Source organism: Thrips palmi, unplaced genomic scaffold (assembly GCF_012932325.1).
Source record: "Thrips palmi isolate BJ-2018 unplaced genomic scaffold, TpBJ-2018v1 HiC_scaffold_4, whole genome shotgun sequence".
In the NCBI taxonomy this organism is placed as follows: Eukaryota; Metazoa; Arthropoda; class Insecta; order Thysanoptera; family Thripidae; genus Thrips; species Thrips palmi.
This window is the reverse complement of record NW_023144631.1, coordinates 4,759,941-4,779,878: the sequence shown is the minus strand read 5'-3', so window position 1 is coordinate 4,779,878 and position 19,938 is coordinate 4,759,941. Positions and strand designations below refer to the sequence as shown.

The window sequence follows — 19,938 nt, the reverse complement described above, 5'->3', positions numbered from 1 at the left end:
ATTAGTGCAGGCCATTACGCCTATCCTTGGCCCATCTGAGGCGCTGCCGCGGGCTGCCGCTGGCGGTGCGGTGCGTGGCGTTTCAAGTGCTCTGGAACGCCCCGACCGCCACGCCGACGCGGTGCCAAACGCGCCCCGGGCGTGCGCGCGAGCTACAGTATCGAGTGCAAAGCCGCCGTGCGACGTTTAGCAGTGTCGTAGTTGTGAGGTTCCTCTCAGGCGCGGATCCAGAGGGGGTGACCGGAAGCCGCCTGAAAGGGAGGCAAGAAGACACACTTTGCCCCTGGTAGTTGGCGAAAAGTGCTACTTGGCCCATCCCTCGGTTCGGCTCTGGATCCACCACCGGCTCTGCCGACACAGTGTAGTACACTCACAGTGTACTGCGGTCCGTTTTGGCGCGGCGTGGCGGCCTGTGGCGGCCTGTGGGCAGACGAGACGGACCCGTCGTCGAGTGCCACACTTTACTGGCAGGCAGATTCTGTGCTGCGTGTCGCTCCGTCTCTCTCGCACTCATGGAGCGTTGCGGAGGGGTGCGAGAGAGACGGAGCGGCTGGGACTCTGAGGCCGACGTGATGCGGCTAGATGAGATGCGTCCCGGACAGGCCGTCGCCCGTCGCGCCTACACTACACGGCCCGGCGAGGCCCCTGGCCTGCCCCTGGCCTGCCCCTGGCCTGCCCCTGGCCGCGGCACTGTAAAGTGTGCGCGCTGCCCGGCCCTGCCCACATGCTCGTCGCGGTCCTGGCCGGCACTGGCCGGGGCCTGGGGGCCGGCAGCAGGCCGACATGGTGGTCTCTCTCTCGCTCTCTTGGGGCGCCCCTAAAGGTGCGAGAGAGACGGAGACTGGCGGGCCGGAATGGAACAGCCTGCAGGCGAGCGATGATCGGGGACGGTGGATCAAGGATCAGCACGCGCGGGCCATTGCCAGCCATTGCCTGCGCCGCCGTGGACGCCGCCGTGGACGCCGCGCCCCGCACGACCGGGCCGATGGAATCACAAAATGATGGACGCGCTCGCCTGCAGACTCATTCCGAGAGTCGTTCTCGTCGCTCTGTCTCCCCGCACTCACGGGGCCTCCCGCATTGGTGCGAGAGAGACAGAGCGACGCAGGCGACTCTCGGATTGAGTCTGCTGTCCGGCCGGGCGGCACGACGGCCCGATCGCTTCATTGCGAGAGGCAATCGGAGGCAATCGCCTGCTTCGACCCGCGTCCCCGCCGCCTGCATGCTTGCCGCCTGCTTGACTGATACGACCACCGAAGCCGGATTGCACCGATTGCAACCAGAGGGTCGATTTGGATAAACGAATCGGCATCGGGCCGGCCGCCGCTGCCGTGCTGGACCGCGGGGTACTTGATGGCGGCGGGGTCACGAGGGTCTGCACTGTCTGTCTCCCTCACACCCACAAGGAAACTCCCATGAGTGTGAGAGAGAGACGGAGCGACGAACCCTCCTGCGTACGCTGCCCATGAAAAATGTCCCGGCCGTGTCTTGGCGACGACCACGACGTGGACTCGGGCAGGATGACGCGTATCCCGGAAACTGGAACCCCTGTGTGACTGGAGACAGTGTGCTCGCCGAAGTTGGCGGACTGTCGACCGATTCCTCGCTGTGCCTCTCTCGCACCGCTGCGGCACTCGCATGAGTGGGAGAGAGACGGCGCGAGAGGTGCGGGCGGCGGGACGGCCCGACTGGTGGGTGTTTGCGCGCGGCCCCCGCAGATAGGAAGGCCTCCCGCGGCCGGCCGCCGCTGTCCGGCGCCCCGCTGCACTGTGCACTCGTGTTGTATTGGAAAGTAATGCATTGTCCCGGCGCCAGGAACACGCCACTGCGGACTGATTCCGACAGTCGTTTTCGTCGCTCTGTCTCTCTCGCACCTACACGGGGTGCCCATGAGTGCGAGAGAGACAGAGCGACGAAAACGACTCTCGGCGCCACGGGTCGCGGCGCTGGAAGATGACGCGGGAAACTGGAACGTTGCGCGGTGCATGATGCTGCGGGTCGCGGTGGTGCTGCTGGTGGTGCTGCTGTTGGTGATGATGATGGCGATGAAGAAAGAAGACGGTGACTGCGCGACGTGCCGGGAGTGACGGAGATGGCGACGGCGGCTGGCGGGCCGGCGGGGCCTTTCACCTCGAGTTGGAAGGAAGCCCGCGCCGCGAGCCTCGCGCCCCGAGTCGGCGGGGCAGACGGCAGACGGGGCTGGCGGGCTGGCACGTGATTTCATGCTCCAGATGCAATCGGCGTGATGCAGTGACCGGGCGATGCACCGCGAGGCGAGGCGCCCCTCGTAACAAGGAACCGAGGCCGCCCCGCCCCGCCCCGGCCCGGCACTCGGGCGCCGTTTGGCAACGCTAATTTAGAGCCCTCGTTTGAACAGCGGCGGCGGCGCCTGCTTACGCCCTCAGTGGTTCTCTCTCGCACTCATGGGGTGTCCCGTGGGGGTGCGAGAATCGGCTCGCCGTGATTCGCTTTCAATCTCGATACGTGTTTTACTGCGAGTTTTCAGACGCGGGATGACGGACTTTTCGTTTTTTTGTGGTGCCTGGCAATGGAAGTGGTTCCGTTCTCTGTCTGCGTGGTTCTGACGACGTGCTTCCTTGTTGCAGGCCTCCATGGACCTCCCGCCGGACAAAGCCAAACTGCTCAAGCAATATGACGACGAGAAGAAGTGGGACATCATCTGTGATCAGGTACGTGGAGCCCGGAGCTCGCAGTGTGGCGGTCACTTCGTCCTCGACGGGTTGGGGACCTTACGGTGGCACACCGGATGGTTGCGGAGCGCGCCGCCGACTTGTAAATGTTGACGGAGCGTGCAGGCAGGCTGATTCCAAACGGTGCCATCGCCGCTCTGTCTCTCTCGCACCCTGACGGGACGGCCCGTGAGTGCGAGAGAGACAGCGACGAAAGCACTGCAGGTGCAGGGTTGTTGGTAAACAGAGTGAGTGTCCTTCGGCGTCGCGTGCGTCTGCGCCGCACATTCGGAATGACGGGACGGGGCCTACCCGTCTCTGTCTCGCCCAGGTACTTTGGCATGTTGCCGGCGACACGGGACCGTCCAGGCGGCGTCCTCCATCCCCGTCACGGCCTGCACGCCCTGCTGCAGGCTGGTTCCGTGTTCGTCGCTCTGTCTCTCTCGCACCCGTGGGGCGCCCCGTATCGGTGCGAGAGAGACGGAGCGACGACAGCGACTCCCAGTGTGCAGCTCGCGCTGCGGGACGAGGAGGACGAGGACAGGTGTGCCGCCATCTGTGCGACAGATATTCATCAGGACGGACGGCCCAAGTCCGAGTCCGGGCCGCGGGCTGGCGGGCAGGCCGCCGGGGGCAGCCCTTTTCACTTCCATTCGGAGGTCGAAAAGTGGAAATCATTTGACAGTGCACAAGCCGACGGCGGGCCGGCGGGCCGGTGGGGCAGTCCCCGAACCGAAATAGAGGGCCATTCAATTTGGTGAAATGAAAGGTGAGGGAGGTCCTTGGCGTGTATTCCCGTTGCGCCGGTGCGCTCGCGCTCGGCCGGGAGTCCCGTAGGACGGGACGCGGCAAGGCGCCCTCCGCGGAGTTCCCCCTGACGCCGTCGTCGTCGTCCTGGACCCGTGCCAGGGCCTCTGCCTCGGCCCTGCAGGCCCATTCCGAGAGTCCTCTCCGTCGCTCCGTCTCTCTCGCACTCATGGGGCGTTCCCTATGGGTGCGAGAGAGACAGAGCGACGAAGACGACTCTCGGATTCAGTCTGCTGGGCAGGGCCAGGCTCGGTGAACGCGCCCGCAGCCCGCAGGGTAATGCTGTTGAAAAATTGCACTGCCTAGTTATGGTGCTTTGGCAGCGCCTGTATGTTTGTGTGTGTTCAGTGTGTGTGTAAAAGGGGGGGGGGAGCAGCGCGGTCAACCCCGTGCAACGCGGCGCCGACCGATACTGCTGCGGCGTCGCGGCGCCCCGAAGTGGGTCATGTCGTTCCCCGCGGTGGCGCCGCGGTGCTCGCCGCCGTGGAGAAGCACGGGGTGCTGTCGTGGGGCGCCGCCGGACTGATGGGGCTGCAGACTGCATCCGAGAGTCGTTTTGTCGCTCTGTCTCTCTCGCACGTATAAGGGACGCCCCATGAGTGCGAGAGAGAGAGACGGGCCGGCCTGATGGCGAGGGGGGCGTTGGCCGCTCGTGATTGATTGTGCATTATGGACGCCGCGGACGACGTCAGGCGGTCAGGGAGTGCCGCCCCGTCACTCGGAGGTGCGGCGCGGTGCGGCGCGCGGCGTGGGCAGCCGCACGGGGTGTCCTTGGCGTACGTCGGCGTGCGTACCGAGGCGACGGCGCGCCGCTGCATTGTGGGCCATAGAAGACCGGTGGAGGCGGCGGAAACTCAAGACGCCTTTTGATCTCCAGAGTCGCTAAATAAGACTCGAACCGAACGTGTGACCCCACCAATGAATTCCTCGTTCGGAGTGCAATCCATCGGTGGGGTCACACGTTCGGTTCGAGGCCCATTTAGCGACTCTGGAGCTCGAAACGCGGCCGGTCCCCGGATTCCTGGAGGCGGTGTGGTGTGCCGTGCAGCGCGGCGTCGGCACTGTTACGTCAGGCAGGACGTAATATGTGGACGTTCCGGGCGTTCTGGACGCGTGGTCCCCCGGCCCTGATTTGATGCGTCCGATCGGTGGGGCCGTGGGGCCGGCGATAGCGCCGCCGTGGGTGTGGCCCCTCCGGGCCCCTCCGGGTCCCTGGAGTAATCCAAACAAGGCCTCATCGCTTGTCTCTCTCGCACTCAAGCGGAACGCCCCACGAGAAAGGGAGAGAGACATCGACGAAAGCATTGTTCGGACCTGCTAGCCCACTGCGACCGCGACACCCCCGCACTAGACGAGAGAGTCAGTGGCCGGCCCCGCCCTCGCACTGCGGCAGTCCTGGAATTTCCCGGCCCCTGGAGAGAAAAAAATACAAAAAATGCGCGTCAGTCTGGCGTTTCTACTCCGAAGCGTCGGGCCGTCCAATCCACTCTGCCAGAAAAATGCGGCACTTAAAAAGAAAGTTATGACATAGTACACGTGCAAGAGTGAAAATGGTCTTGTTTTTGTGCCGTCTCGATTCTCGTCAGAAATGTTTCGGACTGCGCTTCTGCGGGTGCACCGGTGTGCGCCCGGTGTGCGGGCACGCTGTGTTTGCCGTCGGGGCGGGGCGGGGCGGGGCGGCCAGCTGTGTGTGTCTGTCGACGCGCCACCACTGTCGGCGTCGGCCTGTTCCGTTTCGGACCGCGGCCTGCCCTGCCAGTGGCGTGCCGGCGTGCCCTTGGCCCTGCACTGCCAACACCTGCCCTGCCCAGGATCGCGCCGCGGCCCTCTTCCTGCAGACTGACTCATTCCGAGAGTCGTTTTCGTCGCTCTGTCTCTCTCGCACTCGTGGAGCGTCCCACATTGGTGTGAGAGAGACAGAGCGACGGAAACGACACTCTCGGAATCAGTGTCTACAGGGGGAACTATTGGGGAACCCTCCGAAAAGCAGCCGGGGCACTGTAAGGGGAAAAGAAATGAACAAGATAAGGGGCCCCCCTCCCCGTGGCGCGCGGCTGCGCGATGAATCGTGCAGCGATTACTAATTGTCGCGCCATTATCGAGATAAACTGCTTGTTGGGCTTCCCTCCCCCTCCCCCTTTCTCTCCCCTTCCCAGTGGCGGATCCAGAGCCGGCCGGAGGGAGGAGCGAAGAAGCAGTTTCTGCCCACTTACTGGGACAAAGTGTTTACCTTTTTGCCTGCCTTTCAGGCGGCTATAAAGGGGCCAAGGTGAGCTCAATCCCCTCCCCTCTGGATCCGCACCTGTCCCCTTCCGGCGGCGACGTGCACGGTGTGATTCCCTTCTGGGCGCGCCGTCCCACCGATGACAACACAGTTTTCCCGATCGGGGATTCGAAGTATGTGTGGCTAACAGATGAAAAACGCGCGCACACTGTGAGCTCCGCGTTTTCTCCGAACGGGTGATAGCGTCACGGTCACGCCTCGATTGAGGCGGCGGGGCTCACGTCACTCCGCGGCACTGGCGGGGAAGGGAAGGGCCGGGCTCGGCCAGGCGCGGATCCGAGGGCACAGTGGGCCAGAACACCGGCGCAAGCTACGCCTTTTGAGCTCCAGAGTCGCTAAGCAGGACTGGAACCGAACGTGAGACCCCACCAATGGACTCCTCGTTCGGAGAGCAATCCATTGATGGGGTCACTCGTTCAGTTCGAGTCCTGTTTAGTGACTCTGGGATTTTGACCGCGTCCACCAGTCTTGCAAAAATGCCAAAATGACTCCACCTCGCATCCTTACGGGACGGCCCACGAGTGCGAGAGAGACATGCCATTATTTGTTTGGGACTGCGTGCTGGCCTCACCTTTCCGCAAATGTCAGTGGGGTGGGGGCAAAGGCATGGCGGGGCTCGCGATGATCGGGGCGCGGCGGCGTGGCCTAGGTCAGTGGCCCTGTTCCGGCCCAACCCAACCCTGCACTGTAAATCGAAACTCTATCGAACGCAATGGGGAAAACGGATTCAAACGAATTGCGTACCCGGAGCAATGACAACTTGTTCACACTTCTGCACACCCATTGGTGCGGCTATTCTTGTCGCGTTTGGATTTCGCCAGTGTGCCCGCGGTGTGCCGCACACTGTACGCCTAAACCGCGCGACAAGGAAGGCAGCCGGGCGGGTCCCTCCTCCTAGGCCGTCAGGCCGTCAGGCAGGCCGCCCTCATTTGCCTGGAAATGTCACCTCGTTTCCGTCGGGGGCCCCGCCGCCTTTCGCAACCGCACTCACACTGTCACATTCAGCACACACACACACACACACACATGGGGCGAGGGTGTGAGGTCGATTCCCGGCGGAGATAATATTCAGGATTGAGCGGCGCAACGCGTTCGCGGGCGTTTAGCCGGACAAAAGCGCCGCGGAGCGTTTCAAGAGGGGGGGGGAGGGATAAGGTGAAGCACGGCCACCGCCGCGGTGCGGCCTGCGGGTGGGTGACCCTGCCACTGCACCATATCATGGCCCCGCCCGCGCAGCGCGCAGCGCGCACGTGGTGCATGTGCATCGAGAATGCACCAGGTGTGTCTCTGCGTGTGTGAGTGTGTGTGTGTGTGTGAGTGTGTGTCTATGAGTGTCCGTGTGAGCGAGTGTGTGCGGCTGGACTCCATCTGCAGGCCTGCGCGCCGCCAGAATGAGCGACTCGTGCGGTGGATGCCGTGCCGTGCCGCGTCGTGCCGCTCAGCACGCACACACGTCACGGTCTGGCGGGCGCGGTGGCGCGGCGGCGCGGCCACGGTCCAGGTGAAGTGAGGTTGCAGCCATTGGCATTCACATGTGACCCGTAGCGGACGGACCGCGTGCCCCCCCCCCTCCTCCGCCCACGATATGGCTCCCCCTCCTCCCGCTCCCCGCCCCCGCAATTTAATTCCCGCACTCTCTCCTCCCCGCACCCCACACACCTGCAGGGCCGGCGGCCTAGGCCGGCAGGAGACCGGTACCGGAGCCTGGAGCGGAGCGAGCGGAGCGGCCTGCGGCTCGCTGGAGCGGCGGCCGCGGGACTGGAGGCGGTGCCAGGGCCACCAAGGGCCACCCACCACACCTCACGCGTCACGCGCCGCACTCTCTCACTCGCGGTACTCTCTGACTCGCCGCACTCCCTCGAGGGCCGCGCGGTGACTTGGCGAGTGCCGCCCGCCGCGAGTCGTGAGTCACCATCGGCGTCCTGAAAGGAAATTGACGAGAGTGTTTTGAGGCCGTTCCACTCGTCCGGCCTTCGGGCCCCTTCGGGCCTCGGAGTCTGCGCGTGAATGGAGATGAAATCATGTCCCGCAGAGGACCGCAGAGGACGCGAGAGGGCCCGGTTCCGCACCGCGTCTCGTCGCTGTCTCTCTCGCTGTCCCCTGGGTGCGAGAGAGACAGCGCGATGCGGAGTCAGTCGACGGCGTCGTCGGCTCTACATAGTACTGTATACTACATGATGCGGACAAAGGAACCTGCGGCGTCTGGCAGTGCGTCGGCCTGCCTGGACGGCCTGCCCGCCGGGCGCCGAACGGACGCTAGGACCTCTACCGTACAAGGGCCTCTGGAACGTCTACTAGGACCTCTACAAGGGCCTCTAGGACGAGGACCTCAAGGGCCCCAAGGACGTCTAGGAGGACCTCTACAAGGGCCTCTAGAACGTCTACGAGGACCTTTACAAGGGCCTCTAGAACGTCTACGAGGAGGACCTCTAGGTTGTCTACGAGGGTCCCGAGGACGTCTACAAAGGCCTCTAGGACGTCAACGTCTCATCTGGGACGCCTACTTGTGCCTCTAGGACGGCCACTAGGCCCGCCAGGAACTCTAGTAGGGCCTCCAGGGCGTCCAGCAGCGATCTGCTGCCGCGCACTTTTGCTAGGGCTAATTTTACGGTCTATCCCGCGTCCGCCGCGGGAAGTCCCTACTTATCCATTTCGCCGTCGACCGCGCCGCGCCGCTCGCGGTGTTGGTGTAGGTTTCCGCGCGAATTGCGCCGTGTCACGTGTATGCGCGCGCGTGTGTGCGTGCAAATGCGTGCACGCGCCGGCCGGCAGAGCATGAATATGCATGCACGTTCGCTGCGTGGGGCTTTTCGGCTTGTCAGCGTGCGTCTCGTTTTTCTCGCGTTCATTCGACCATTCATTCCTTCATTTTCATTCATTCCTTCCCCCCTTGATTCCTTCGTTAGTCCCCGCTGCGTCCGTTCATTCCCCGTCATCGGCCGCCTCGTTGACCTTTGATCGCCGCGCTCCTCTGCCCAGTCATCCTCCTCTTCCTCCTCCTCGTCGTCGTCGTGGTCGTCGTCTTCGCACAATGGGCGGCCGCACGGCGGGTGCCGCGGCCGGTCATGCAGCACCTCGCCTTTTTGCCGCGACTGTACCGCTCGCTGCCTCCAGCAGCCTGATTCCGAGCGTCGTTTTCGTCGCTCTGTCTCTCTCGCTCTCGTGGGGCGGCCCGCACAGGTGCGAGGGAGACAGCGCGACGAACACGACTCTCGGAATCGGTCTGCAGGCCGCGTGCCGTTGCGCGCGCCGCCTTCCGGTACAGTCGCGGATGATATTCGGTGGTTCGTTTCTGTTTCGGCCGCCACGCGTGGAAAACGCCACCGGCGCGGCGACATGACGCAGCCCAGTTTCCACGCGTTTTGGTTTTGTTTTTCTCGGTCCTGGCGGCGGCGAGTTGAGGCAGAACTCGGCGCGGTCTGTCGCGGGGCGCTGCGCGGACTCGGGGCGCGCTGCTGCCTGACTCCGGACGCTAGTCCGTGACAAGTAGTCTGTCTCTCTCGCTCTCATGGGGCGGGTCGCAAGGGTGCGAGAGAGGCAAGAGCTACGCTGTTCGGAATGTAACTGCTGCTCTCTGCTCGTGTCAGCCTGCAGACTGATTCCGAGAGTCGCTTTCGTCGCTCTGTCTCTCTAGCACCTGTACGGGACGCCCCATGTGAGTGCGAGTGAAACGGAGCGACAAAATCGACTTTCGGAATCCGTTTGCTGGTGGCCTGGCGGGGCGTGTTTCTGCTCGTGCCGCAAGTCGAGCATTTGTAGAGGCTTGTTGTAAGGGGATCGCGCTGGACGCGGACGTCGGCCGCCCAGCGAGTGCCAAGGCAGCCAAGGCGGCCAAAGGCGGACGTACCACGGACATTGCCCGGCCCGACATCGCCCGGCATTTGCTCCACGGGAGGTCTGAACCGGAGCACGCCCCGTGCCATCGCCACGCCCTGCCGCCACACCCCGCCGCACCCCGCCGCACCCCACCACGCCCCGCCACGGCGCAGTAGTGACGCGGAAGGGCAGCGCGTTGGCGTCCGCCGCGCCGCGAGGTGGCCGTCGTCGTCCCCGTGAAGGCGATGCTGAGGGCGATGCTGAGGGCGGCGGGGAAGGGGTGACTTACGACTTCCGAACGTGGCCGCCGTGGCCGCCCCGCCGGCCGGACGTGCTGGACGTGCCGGCCGTATCCTCTCCAGGACTCCAGTGGGCTGATTCCAAAGGGGGGGGGGGTGTCCTGCGGTCTGTCTCTCTCGCACCCATAGGTGGGGAGCGTTGTCTTTTTCGCATATCTCCAGGTGCAAAGTGTTACTGTTTGCACACCTTCTAGGTGACTTTCCTGGGGTAAGAAGAAGGAGGGGGGGGGGGCCTCGCCAGCAGATCATTCACCCCTCGCCGTCCCCCGTCGTCTCACTCGACGCACAACGCACAATGCCCCCTCGTCGCAGATTCAGATTCGAATTCACTTTGCGATTCGGACCAATTGAAAACGGCATGGAGGCGAGTAGAGTGACCGCCGCGCCGCCGGCATGGAGATGAACTGCGCGACGGCGGCGACGGCGGCGACCGGGACGGGGGGAAGGAGGAAGAAATGGATACAAATGTGGGGGCTTTTTGTCTCGTTTGACGCGCCGGCGGCCGGAGGGGCCTAAATGAATTGCCCTTCTGTGACGCGGCGGAGCGGCGGAGCGCACCCTACACTCTAATGATGAATGTGCTTGGCCTCGGCAGCCTCGGCTAGAGGCCTCAGCCGGATGCTGCAGTTGCCCCCTCCCCCTCCCCTGAGCCACTCGATCCAGTCTAAGCCTCTCGCTGGCCGTCTCGGCCGCCCCGGCCGCCCCCACGTCCACGGGCCGATCCGAGCGGGGCTCCCGTCGCTCTGTCTCTGTCGCATCCTCACGGGAGCTGCTGCATCTCAATGAGTGCGACAGAGACAGAGCGACGACGGATTAGCATTGTTTGGAATCGGCCTGTCTCGCACCCATGGGGCGTCCCGTCGGGGTGCGAGAGAGACGGAGAGGCGCAAGCACAAGAGTTTGCTAAAGAAACGCGTCGTCTTTGAAGGTTTCTTTTCATTTTCTGCACGAGTCGTTGGGGCTTCTGAGACGCGGCCTGCCACGTTTGACGGGCAAGTGACGTCCCCGTCACCCCGTCCCCCTGACTCCCGATAGCCGCCGCTGCGGGGCGGGGCTTTTAGTGTAGTGAGCGCGGTCTCTGGCCTGTAAGTAAGGAGCTGCAGACTGATTCCGAGAGTCGTTTGTGTCGCTCCGTCTCTCTCGCACCTACACGGAACACCCCATGAGTGGGAGGGAGACGGAGCGACGACTCTCGGAGTCAGTCTGCTGGTAAAAATAGCCGTGGAGTCACGGAGCCGTGTGGCGCCCAGCCTTCCTTGCCGGCCGGCGGCGTGGCGCTGCGCTCTGCGCTCTGACGGCGCGCCGGGGAACTACACACACCACACACCGCACATGGACATGCACTTGCACATCCTGTTCTCGAGTGGAGGCCTGCTGGCCGCAGCTGCTGCCGCTTGGAAAGCTTTTCATACATGCGCCCTAACGTCCCACAGTGAGCCAGAAGACCGTTGGAGGCGGCCAGAACTCTAGACGCGTTTTGAGCTCCAGAGTCGCTAAACAGGACTCGAACGGATCGTGTGACCCCACCAATGGATTCCTCGTCTGGAGAGCAATTCATCGGTGGGGTCACAAGTTCGGTACGAGTCCTATACAGCGACTCTGGAGCTCAAAACGCGTCCGGGATTTTGACCGCCTCCACCGGTCTTCCGCCCCGCTTGGCCCTGGGTGCTGAACCACTGAACGGTACCCTCCGCGCACCCCTAGGCGCCGCCGCATGAGTCTGAGAGAGACAGCGGCCGTGTTCCAAGAGCGCTTCGTTTGGACGCGGGTTTATGGTGTATGGCCACTGACCCCAAAGTTGACTGAGCCGCGGCCGGGGCGAATAGTCGTCTCGTCGCTCGCCGTCTCTCTCGCGCTCGTGGGGCGCCCCGCGGGGGTGCGGGAGAGGAGAAGCGATTCTGCGGACAGGAGCGGTCCACTCGCTGCGTCGCGGCGTGGCGGTCCAAGTGGCGGGCGGTCGGGCCTCGCCTCGTTTTCGCAAACATGCATACATTGCGGCCGCCGTGCCGCGCCGCAGTCGCAGCTGAGTGAATATTGAAGCACATGCGACGGCCCGGCGGCGGCCCGGCTCGAGGGCTGGCCTGCTGGCCTCGGGGGGCCTCTGCGTCGCCGTCGGCGTCGTCGGTTCAGAGCTCAAGGTCCCCGTCGATGACATCGCCGCCGTGCCTCGCCGCCGAAAGGCGCAGAAAGGCCCAAGAAAAAGTGGCGGCCCGCGGACCGGCCCACCTTATTGCTTTGCCCGGCTTTGCCCATGTTCGCCAATCTTTTCGTTTTACTACTCTGGCCCCGCCAGTGGCGTGGCCGCGGCCGCGTAGCGCCGCGTAGCGCCGCGTAGCGCGGGTGTGCTGGCAGGGAAGTGGCGGCGACTGCTTTGCTGACCCGTGCGGCCGCGCGTCGGTGACGTCACCCCGCGGCCTCGGCCTCAGCGCAGTGTAGTGCCTCTTGCTGGTGACCGGCGCCGCTTGTCGTCTGACGACACTGACGGCGCTGCGGTGAAGGCGTCCTCCATCCTCCATCGCACGCTGCCTGTTCTAGACGCGTTTTGAGCTCCAGAGTCGCTAAAAAAGACTCGAAATGATCTTGTGACCCCACCAATGGATTCCTCGTACGGAGAGCAAACCATTGGTGGGGTCACACGCTCGGAGCGACTCTGGAGCTGAAAACGCGTCTAGAGCTTCGGCCGCCTCCACCCGCGGTCTTCTGGCCCACTGTGCGCCGGTGGACTCTGCGGCGCGGCACGCACAATGTCATTCCCCCTCCCAGCCGGGCCTGGCCCAATGGCCTACGGGCCTCATCACCAATAAAATGCAATCAAACTTGTTGACGGACCGCCGCCAATGATACCCACCGTGCGGCGTGCCGGCCTCGGTGCCGTGCCGCGAAGGACAGGGAAAACAGACGTAGACAGGCGTGGGTCTTGGGAAAGGGGAAGGGCGGCAAGTTTCCCACCAAAAGCCTTACTTTGCCCTTGTGGGCCAAAAGTGCCACCCCCGCCCCCTTTCCTTCTCAAGGCCGCCTCTGGACCCGCCACTGGCCCGAATTTGATGTGGCTGAGGCAGCTGGCCGACTGCCGACTGACGTGACCCTGTGACACAACTGGACGGGCTGTTTATCTCAATGAAGCGCGAGTGAGTCACTGTTATCGATACTTTTTCTCTCTTGTTTTGGTATTTTTGATGCCCCTGATCGATGACCTCACAGCCTCCATTTGGCACGGAGACGACACCCGACCCCGACCGGTCTTCGTCGGGTCCGCGCCCATTCCTTTTCGTCGCTCTGTCTCCCTCGCACCCATGCCGGGCGCCCTGAGTGCGAGAGAGACAGAGCGACGGAAACGACTCTCGGGATCCAGCCAGCTGAGCCCGAATGACTTTTTAACGAAATGACTGACGGGCCTTACTGATGGGGCAACTTGATTCTGGAAAAGGATTCGCGGTGTTTCGCTTCGCTCTGCGTGTAGCGCCTGGCCATGCCTGGCCATGCCTGTCCGCCTAGAGCCCTAAATCGGGAATGTCGTTTCGCTGCTCGTCGGACAGGCGCTCCCTGCCGGTCCACCGCGGACACAAACTTGCGAAGGCTAGCCTAAAGACTCTGGCGCGAGGCGGATGACTGGCGCGGTGATGTCATGCACCGAGGCGGCCAAGGCAGACGTCTTCGTCGCTCTGTCTCTCTCGCACCTGCTCGGGACGCCCGATGAGCGCGAGAGAGACAGAGCGACGAAAACCACTCTCGGAATCAGTCCGCAACTCCTGACGACCGGCATTTGCGGATTTGGCCTTTTTCTTTATTTCCTGGCGACGCCGCGGCCGTGGCTCTGGCTTTGGCGCTTTGGTTGCTTTGACGGGGAAGCTTTGGTTTGCGGCCAGGACCTCGCTGCGGTCGCTCTCATGTCCTTCCCTGGCGCCCCGTCGGCGGCGTCGCGCACCCCCGGCCCGCCGGGCCGCGGTCGCGGTCCCTCGCTGGGCCCCGCGTCACTGCCACTGCCACCACACCGCAAAGGCCTGGTTGGTTGCCCTGCCCGATTTGCCGCGCTGTTTGCCTCCGGTTTCACGTCGCTTCGGACTGCAGACTGATTCCGAGAGTAGTTTTCGACGCTCTGTCTCTCTCGCACTCATGGGGCGTCCCGTACAGGTGCGAGAGAGACTCAGCGACGAAACCTCTCTCAATCAGTCTGCAGGCGTCGGGGCGTCCTTGGGGTCGCGGCCCGCAAGGCCTGCACAGTGTCCCACTGGGAGTAGGACGAGTAGGAAGGGCTCGCGCTTCATGGAGGCGGCGCGCTGCGCGCTGGCCCTGGCGGCCCTGGGTCGCAGTTAGAGGAAGTGGGTCAGGCGCGGTCAGCTGCAGCGAGAGGGAGAGAGAGCCACCCATCATCATCACACTCATTACGGTCGGCTCTTTTTCTCTTTTTTGTGCAATTCTTTATCCCTCTCCTTCCGCCTCCTCCTATTAAGCAATTGTTGTTTTACTTTGCACTTTTACGCGCGCTCGCAGCGAGCGAAAGCGCGCACTCTGCAAACGGGGAAACGGAAAATGTTTTGTACTGTATTGGAATGGTGCGCGCGTCTGGCAGAGCGTGGCTGACCATCGGTGATTTGTGTTTCAGGAACGAGTGCAGGCCAAGGACCCTCCCGGCCACTACCTCAACAAGCTGCGCACCTACCTCGACCCCAAGGCCTCGAGGAGTTCGCGGGTGAGTTGACGAAGAGAGGCTTGCGGTGTCGTGGACGTCAAAGGATTTGCAGGACGAGAGTGCCAGGGACTTGCGGGACGAGGCGACAAAGGACTTTGCAGGACGAAGCGACCAAGGACTTGCAGGACGAAGCGACCGAGGACTTGCAGGACGAAGCGACCGAGGACTTGCAGGTCGAGGCGACCGAGGACTTGCAGGACGAGGCGACCAAGGACTTGCAGGTCGAGGTGACCGAGGACTTGCAGGTCGAGGTGACCGAGGACTTGCAGGTCGAGGTGACCGAGGACTTGCAGGACGAGGCGAGACGACATGACTCCGACGGGGGGGACCACCACGGGACCAGCTAGCACGGGAACCACCGCTGGTTCGGGACAACCTTCACGTCTTCCTGTCTCTGTCTTCGACACCCCCTCCTGCTCACCCTTTCCAGGATGCAAATGGGGTGGATTTTCTCTGCAGGCTTTCCACGACAAGTCAGGGGGAACACAGCGACGACGAGACACTTGATGCCCTTGCCCGTGGGTCCACTCTTGGCCCTTGGCTCTGTGGTGCACGCCGGGAGGCACGCCGAGCGCAGCCAAGCGCACAGGTCACCCTGTCCTTCGTCCTTCCCCTCCTGGTCCTCCTGCCTAGGTGACACATTCCTGTTGTTGCGCAGGCTTGCCTGGATCGCACTTCCAGCCTTCTGGTGCTGTTCTGTCGCCCCGGCTCTCCGTGCAAGGTAACGCCCTCCCAGAGGTAGAGGTAGCTCCAAGAGGGAGCCCCCAGTTCCCAGTGCCTCCACTCCCACTGGCCTCCCTCTTGACTGGGCTGGACCGGCTGTTGGTACACTTTGAGAAAGACCTCACCTCCTAAGGGGAATGGCTGGCTGGTGTCGATTTTCGGCTAGCAAAAATGAAAGCAATCTTTCCATGTGGTTAATAATGCATCCCCTCCTTGTTTTCTCATGTAATCCGGCATTTTATTTTGTTTTACTTTACCCTTTTTATCCCTTTTTTGAATTTTTTGCCTTGTGGTTTCGTCTGGGTGTGTTGGTTTCATCTTGCTCATGATGGTAATGGTCGGCATGTACTCAGAGATGCATCGTTACTTCCTACTTGGCATTTGAACTTGAAAATGCCTGGTGCAAATTTCAAACGCTGAAAACGTCATTTTCTGTTGCTATGCCCCTCCCCTCCATATCTGTCAACGTGACATGCTGCATTCAACTACTTCTGCGACATCAACATTCGCTGTTCTTTTGCTCAAACTGTTTTTGCCATTTTCTACAGATTTTTGTTTTTTGTTCTTCCCTGTTCTGCTTGTGGATTTGGTATCATTTAAAATGTACATTGTGGAATATCTAGTAAACATTACTGAAATCTGTTGCAGAAACGGAAAATGGTGGGGGATGCTACATCAACGCAGGTACTACGAGACCTTGAGATATCACTGAGGACCAATCATATTGAGTAAGTTCATCCGTCTCTCATCTGTAAATTTTTCCTGTGCCCTTACGTTGTTTCTTTAATGCAACCCTATTTTTTTTTGTCTCAAGGTGGGTCAGAGAGTTTCTTGATGACCAAAATCAAGGCTTGGATTCCTTAATTGACTATCTCAGTTTCCGCTTGGTCATGATGAGGCATGAACAGAGGCAAACTGAATCAAGGACCAATTCAGAGGAGCGAATTCATTCCCGTAAGTGTACACCACCATCTTTCTAAAATTTAATAATATTATTTCTTTTTCCTTTCATATTTCTTATTTTATGTATTCTTATTGACTTTGCAGCAGCAGGCAGTACTTTATCCTCAAGTAATGGCCCTAATGCACACAATGGTCATATACGTCCTGCTTTAGATATTCTAGACAGTCCTGCTCTAAAACGCAGGTCAAGACATATGGCAAAGCTGCGGATGGGTGATGCGAAAGATGACATTCATGTGTGCATCATGTGTTTGCGTGCCATTATGAACAATAAGGTATTTTTTTAACAAATTTCTTTGTAAAATTGAATTGTTAAGTGCTGTGTCCCTTATCTCATGCCCTATCTCTCTGTTTAGTATGGATTTAACATGGTTATACAACATCGAGAGGCCATCAACTGTATAGCATTAAGTCTTATGCATAAGAGTCTGAGAACGAAGGCATTAGTTTTGGAGCTACTTGCTGCTATCTGTCTAGTCAAGGGAGGTCATGAGATTATTCTCTCGGCCTTCGACAATTTTAAGGAAGTTTGTCATGAAACTCGTCGCTTTCAAACACTTATGGATTATTTCATCAACTATGAAGTATTTCATATTGAATTTATGGTAAAGTATATTCGCCTAATGATTATTGGACATATTATAGTATTTTTGCTCATCCCCTATAGTTGAATTATTGTATTTCAATTTGTTTACAGGTTGCTTGTATGCAATTTGTGAATATTGTGGTTCACTCTGTGGAAGATATGAATTTCCGTGTTCATTTGCAATATGAGTTCACTAAATTGGGATTTGACGATTATTTAGAAAAGTTACGCCATACTGAAAGTGAAGAACTCCATGTGCAAATTTCTGCCTATCTGGATAATGTGTTTGATGTAGCTGCTTTGATGGAAGATAGTGAAACAAAAACAGCAGCCCTTGAAAAGGTTGCTGAACTGGAGGATGAGTTAGGACATGTAAGCATCAAAATTCTGCTCTGAATCTTCACATAACTGGTTCTTTTTCTCTCAGAACTGCAACAGTAATGTATATTGTTTATTTTGCAGGCCCACGACCGATTAGCAGCTTCAGAAAGAGAGTGTTTATGCAAGCTGGCTTCCCTTGAGAGTGAACTAGTGCAGCTCAGATCAGAACGTGATGAAATCTCAGCAGAGCTTCAAACTTTAAGACGAACTGCTCAGCAACACCAACAGGATGCCCATAATAGACAATCACTTCTGGAAAATAAAATTCAAGAACTGGAGACCCTCACTCGAACCCTGCCAAGACCAGACAGTATGTTTTTGCTCGATTCGAATTTCTTTCAAAGAAGAAGAGTTGGCCGTGGTATTAATGAAGCGTTTGTTCGGTTGCAGGTAGCAGCAGTGGAGTCAGTATGGGGTCCAGCAATTCCTTCTCTTCCCTCTCGTCCTCGTCCTCGCCCCCGGCCCCCAGCCTGCCCCCAACACCTGTCCCGCCTCCCCCTCCGCCCCCGCCCCCTTGCCCACCACCGCCACCCCCGCCCAACTCGGGCAGCTCTCCTCCCATCCCACCCCCGCCGATCCCTGTGCCTCCGCCTCCAGGTTTCATGGCAGCTCCTGATGGTGCCATGACAATCAAGAGGAAAGTGCAGACGAAATATAAATTGCCAACGCTCAATTGGGTTGCCTTGAAACCAAATCAGGTAGGTGACAGTAAATTATTGTTCAAATTTCTATCTTATTGTAATTCCAAATTTGGTTCACACTCTCATGTTTGTGCTTTTGTGTTCAGGTGCGGGGAACTGTGTTCAACGAACTAGATGACGACAAATTGCACTCAATGATTGACTTCACTGACTTTGAAGAGAGGTTCAAACTTGGTGTGGGCCCTGCCGTTGCTGCTGGGGACAGCTCTGAAACAGACGGACTCACCTCATTCTCCAGCAAGCGCTTTAAGAAGCCAGAGAATGTATCCCTCCTGGAACATACTAGACTGAGAAATATTGGTATGTTGTCTCTGCTTTTTGGTTATAACTTGTAGCTTCAAATTATTATTTTTAAATTAAAGTTTGGTATTTATGTTGAATAATTTTTTTTTCAGCCATATCCCGCCGTAGAATGGACATGAGTGTTGACAAAGTCATCAGTGCAGTTAACTGTCTAGATCTGAAAACTTTACCACTGGAAAGTGTAGAAATCCTTCAAAGAATGTGCCCCACTGAACAGGAGGTGAGGAATCCCTATTCTTCTGTTTTGTGTCCATCCCATTTCATGCTCTTGTTGTGGTACTGCTTCTTAACGTTAATTTTTCTCTTTCATGTGCAGTCAAAAGCATACCGCGAGTACATTTTGGAGAAGAAGGACATCAATTTGTTGACTGAAGAAGATAAATTCTTGCTCCAACTTAGCCGTGTTGAGCGTCTCAACACAAAATTGACTATTATGTGTTATATTGGAAACTTTTTCGACAATGTTCATCTTATCACACCAGTAAGTGATAGAAAAGACCTTAAGACTTGCTTTTTTTTTCATCCTTCAGAAATTTATTATTAGTATAAATGAAAATTATGATTTGATTTTGATGTGACATGTGGAAATATTTGTTTACAGCAAGTACATGCCATTATATCTGCAGCAAGTATGGTGAAAAACTCTGCCAAACTACGGCGCATCCTGGAAGTGATCCTTGCCTTCGGAAATTATTTAAACAGCAGCAAGAGAGGGCCTGCTTATGGTTTTAAACTTCAGTCCCTGGATTGTTTGCTAGACACCAAGAGTGCTGATAGGCGTCAATCATTACTGCACTACATCGCTCAAACAGTTCGTGTTAAGTTCCCAGATCTTCTCAGCTTTGAGTCAGAGCTTTTGTACATAGATAAAGCAGCAACTGGTATGTAAACATGTTTAAGTTGTTAAATTGACTTTATTTTTCAAATAATGTAAACTTATTTTTGATTTACCTGTTTGTTTTAGTCTCTCTTGAAAATGTACGCACTGATCTGACTGAGCTGGAGAAAGGCATGGAAGTGGTAAGGCGTGAAGCGGAACAAAGAGGAAACAATCCCAGTGCTGTTGGTAATGCTGCGAATAATGGTGCATCACTAGTTCTGAAAGATTTCTTAGCAAATGCAGAAGAAAAATTAAGGAGACTGAAAACTGATGTGAAAAATGCTCAAGAAACTTTCCGAGACTGTGTTGAGCTGTTTGGCGAATCCCCTCGCACAACAGATGCCAATGCATTCTTCTCATTGTTTGTGAGATTTTCCCGCTCATTCAAAGTAAGGTTTAATGAGACATGTTTGAATTTGCCTTTTAATAAGAGTTTCTGATTGTTGTTACTATAATTTGTTTTTTACTTTTGCCTTTTTAAGATGGCAGATCAAGAAAATGAACAGCGCCTCAGACTTGAGCAGGCTGCTTTGGCTTCAAAGCAAATAGAAGATCAAAGTGCTGCTCCTAATCAAGAAGTTCTACGTCGAAACAAGCTCAACCAGAAAAAGCAGCAGGTTGGTTGCGTACTTTCCTTAATATGTAGAATGGCCTGAAAAAGCATTATGGTCACTTCATGTAAAACTTAAACTCTTTGTTAAAGGAAAGACATCAAACTTAAATTGATTCTTCATGTTTTTTTCTTTATTTATGTTCATGACTGCTAAGTTTTTGGCCTGAAAATTTGAAATTGATTAGATAGAAGTTGTCTCGTG

The 19,938-nt window shown here is 58.2% G+C and overlaps 1 protein-coding gene across 1 annotated transcript in view; it reads left to right on the top strand.

The window, feature by feature from the left end:
• Positions 1–19,938, top strand: part of LOC117650071 (formin-like protein) — a 47,109-nt gene that overhangs the window by 23,764 nt on the left and 3,407 nt on the right. Inside the window, exons 2-17 of the mRNA XM_034393360.1 lie at positions 2,607–2,690; positions 14,500–14,586; positions 15,245–15,307; positions 15,958–16,037; positions 16,124–16,263; positions 16,357–16,547; positions 16,629–16,877; positions 16,970–17,230; positions 17,321–17,549; positions 17,630–17,937; positions 18,027–18,240; positions 18,336–18,463; positions 18,560–18,724; positions 18,845–19,124; positions 19,208–19,512; positions 19,606–19,740. Coding sequence (XP_034249251.1) covers positions 2,607–2,690; positions 14,500–14,586; positions 15,245–15,307; positions 15,958–16,037; positions 16,124–16,263; positions 16,357–16,547; positions 16,629–16,877; positions 16,970–17,230; positions 17,321–17,549; positions 17,630–17,937; positions 18,027–18,240; positions 18,336–18,463; positions 18,560–18,724; positions 18,845–19,124; positions 19,208–19,512; positions 19,606–19,740 — 2,919 coding nt within the window. The remainder of the gene's footprint in view (positions 1–2,606; positions 2,691–14,499; positions 14,587–15,244; positions 15,308–15,957; positions 16,038–16,123; positions 16,264–16,356; positions 16,548–16,628; positions 16,878–16,969; positions 17,231–17,320; positions 17,550–17,629; positions 17,938–18,026; positions 18,241–18,335; positions 18,464–18,559; positions 18,725–18,844; positions 19,125–19,207; positions 19,513–19,605; positions 19,741–19,938) is intronic.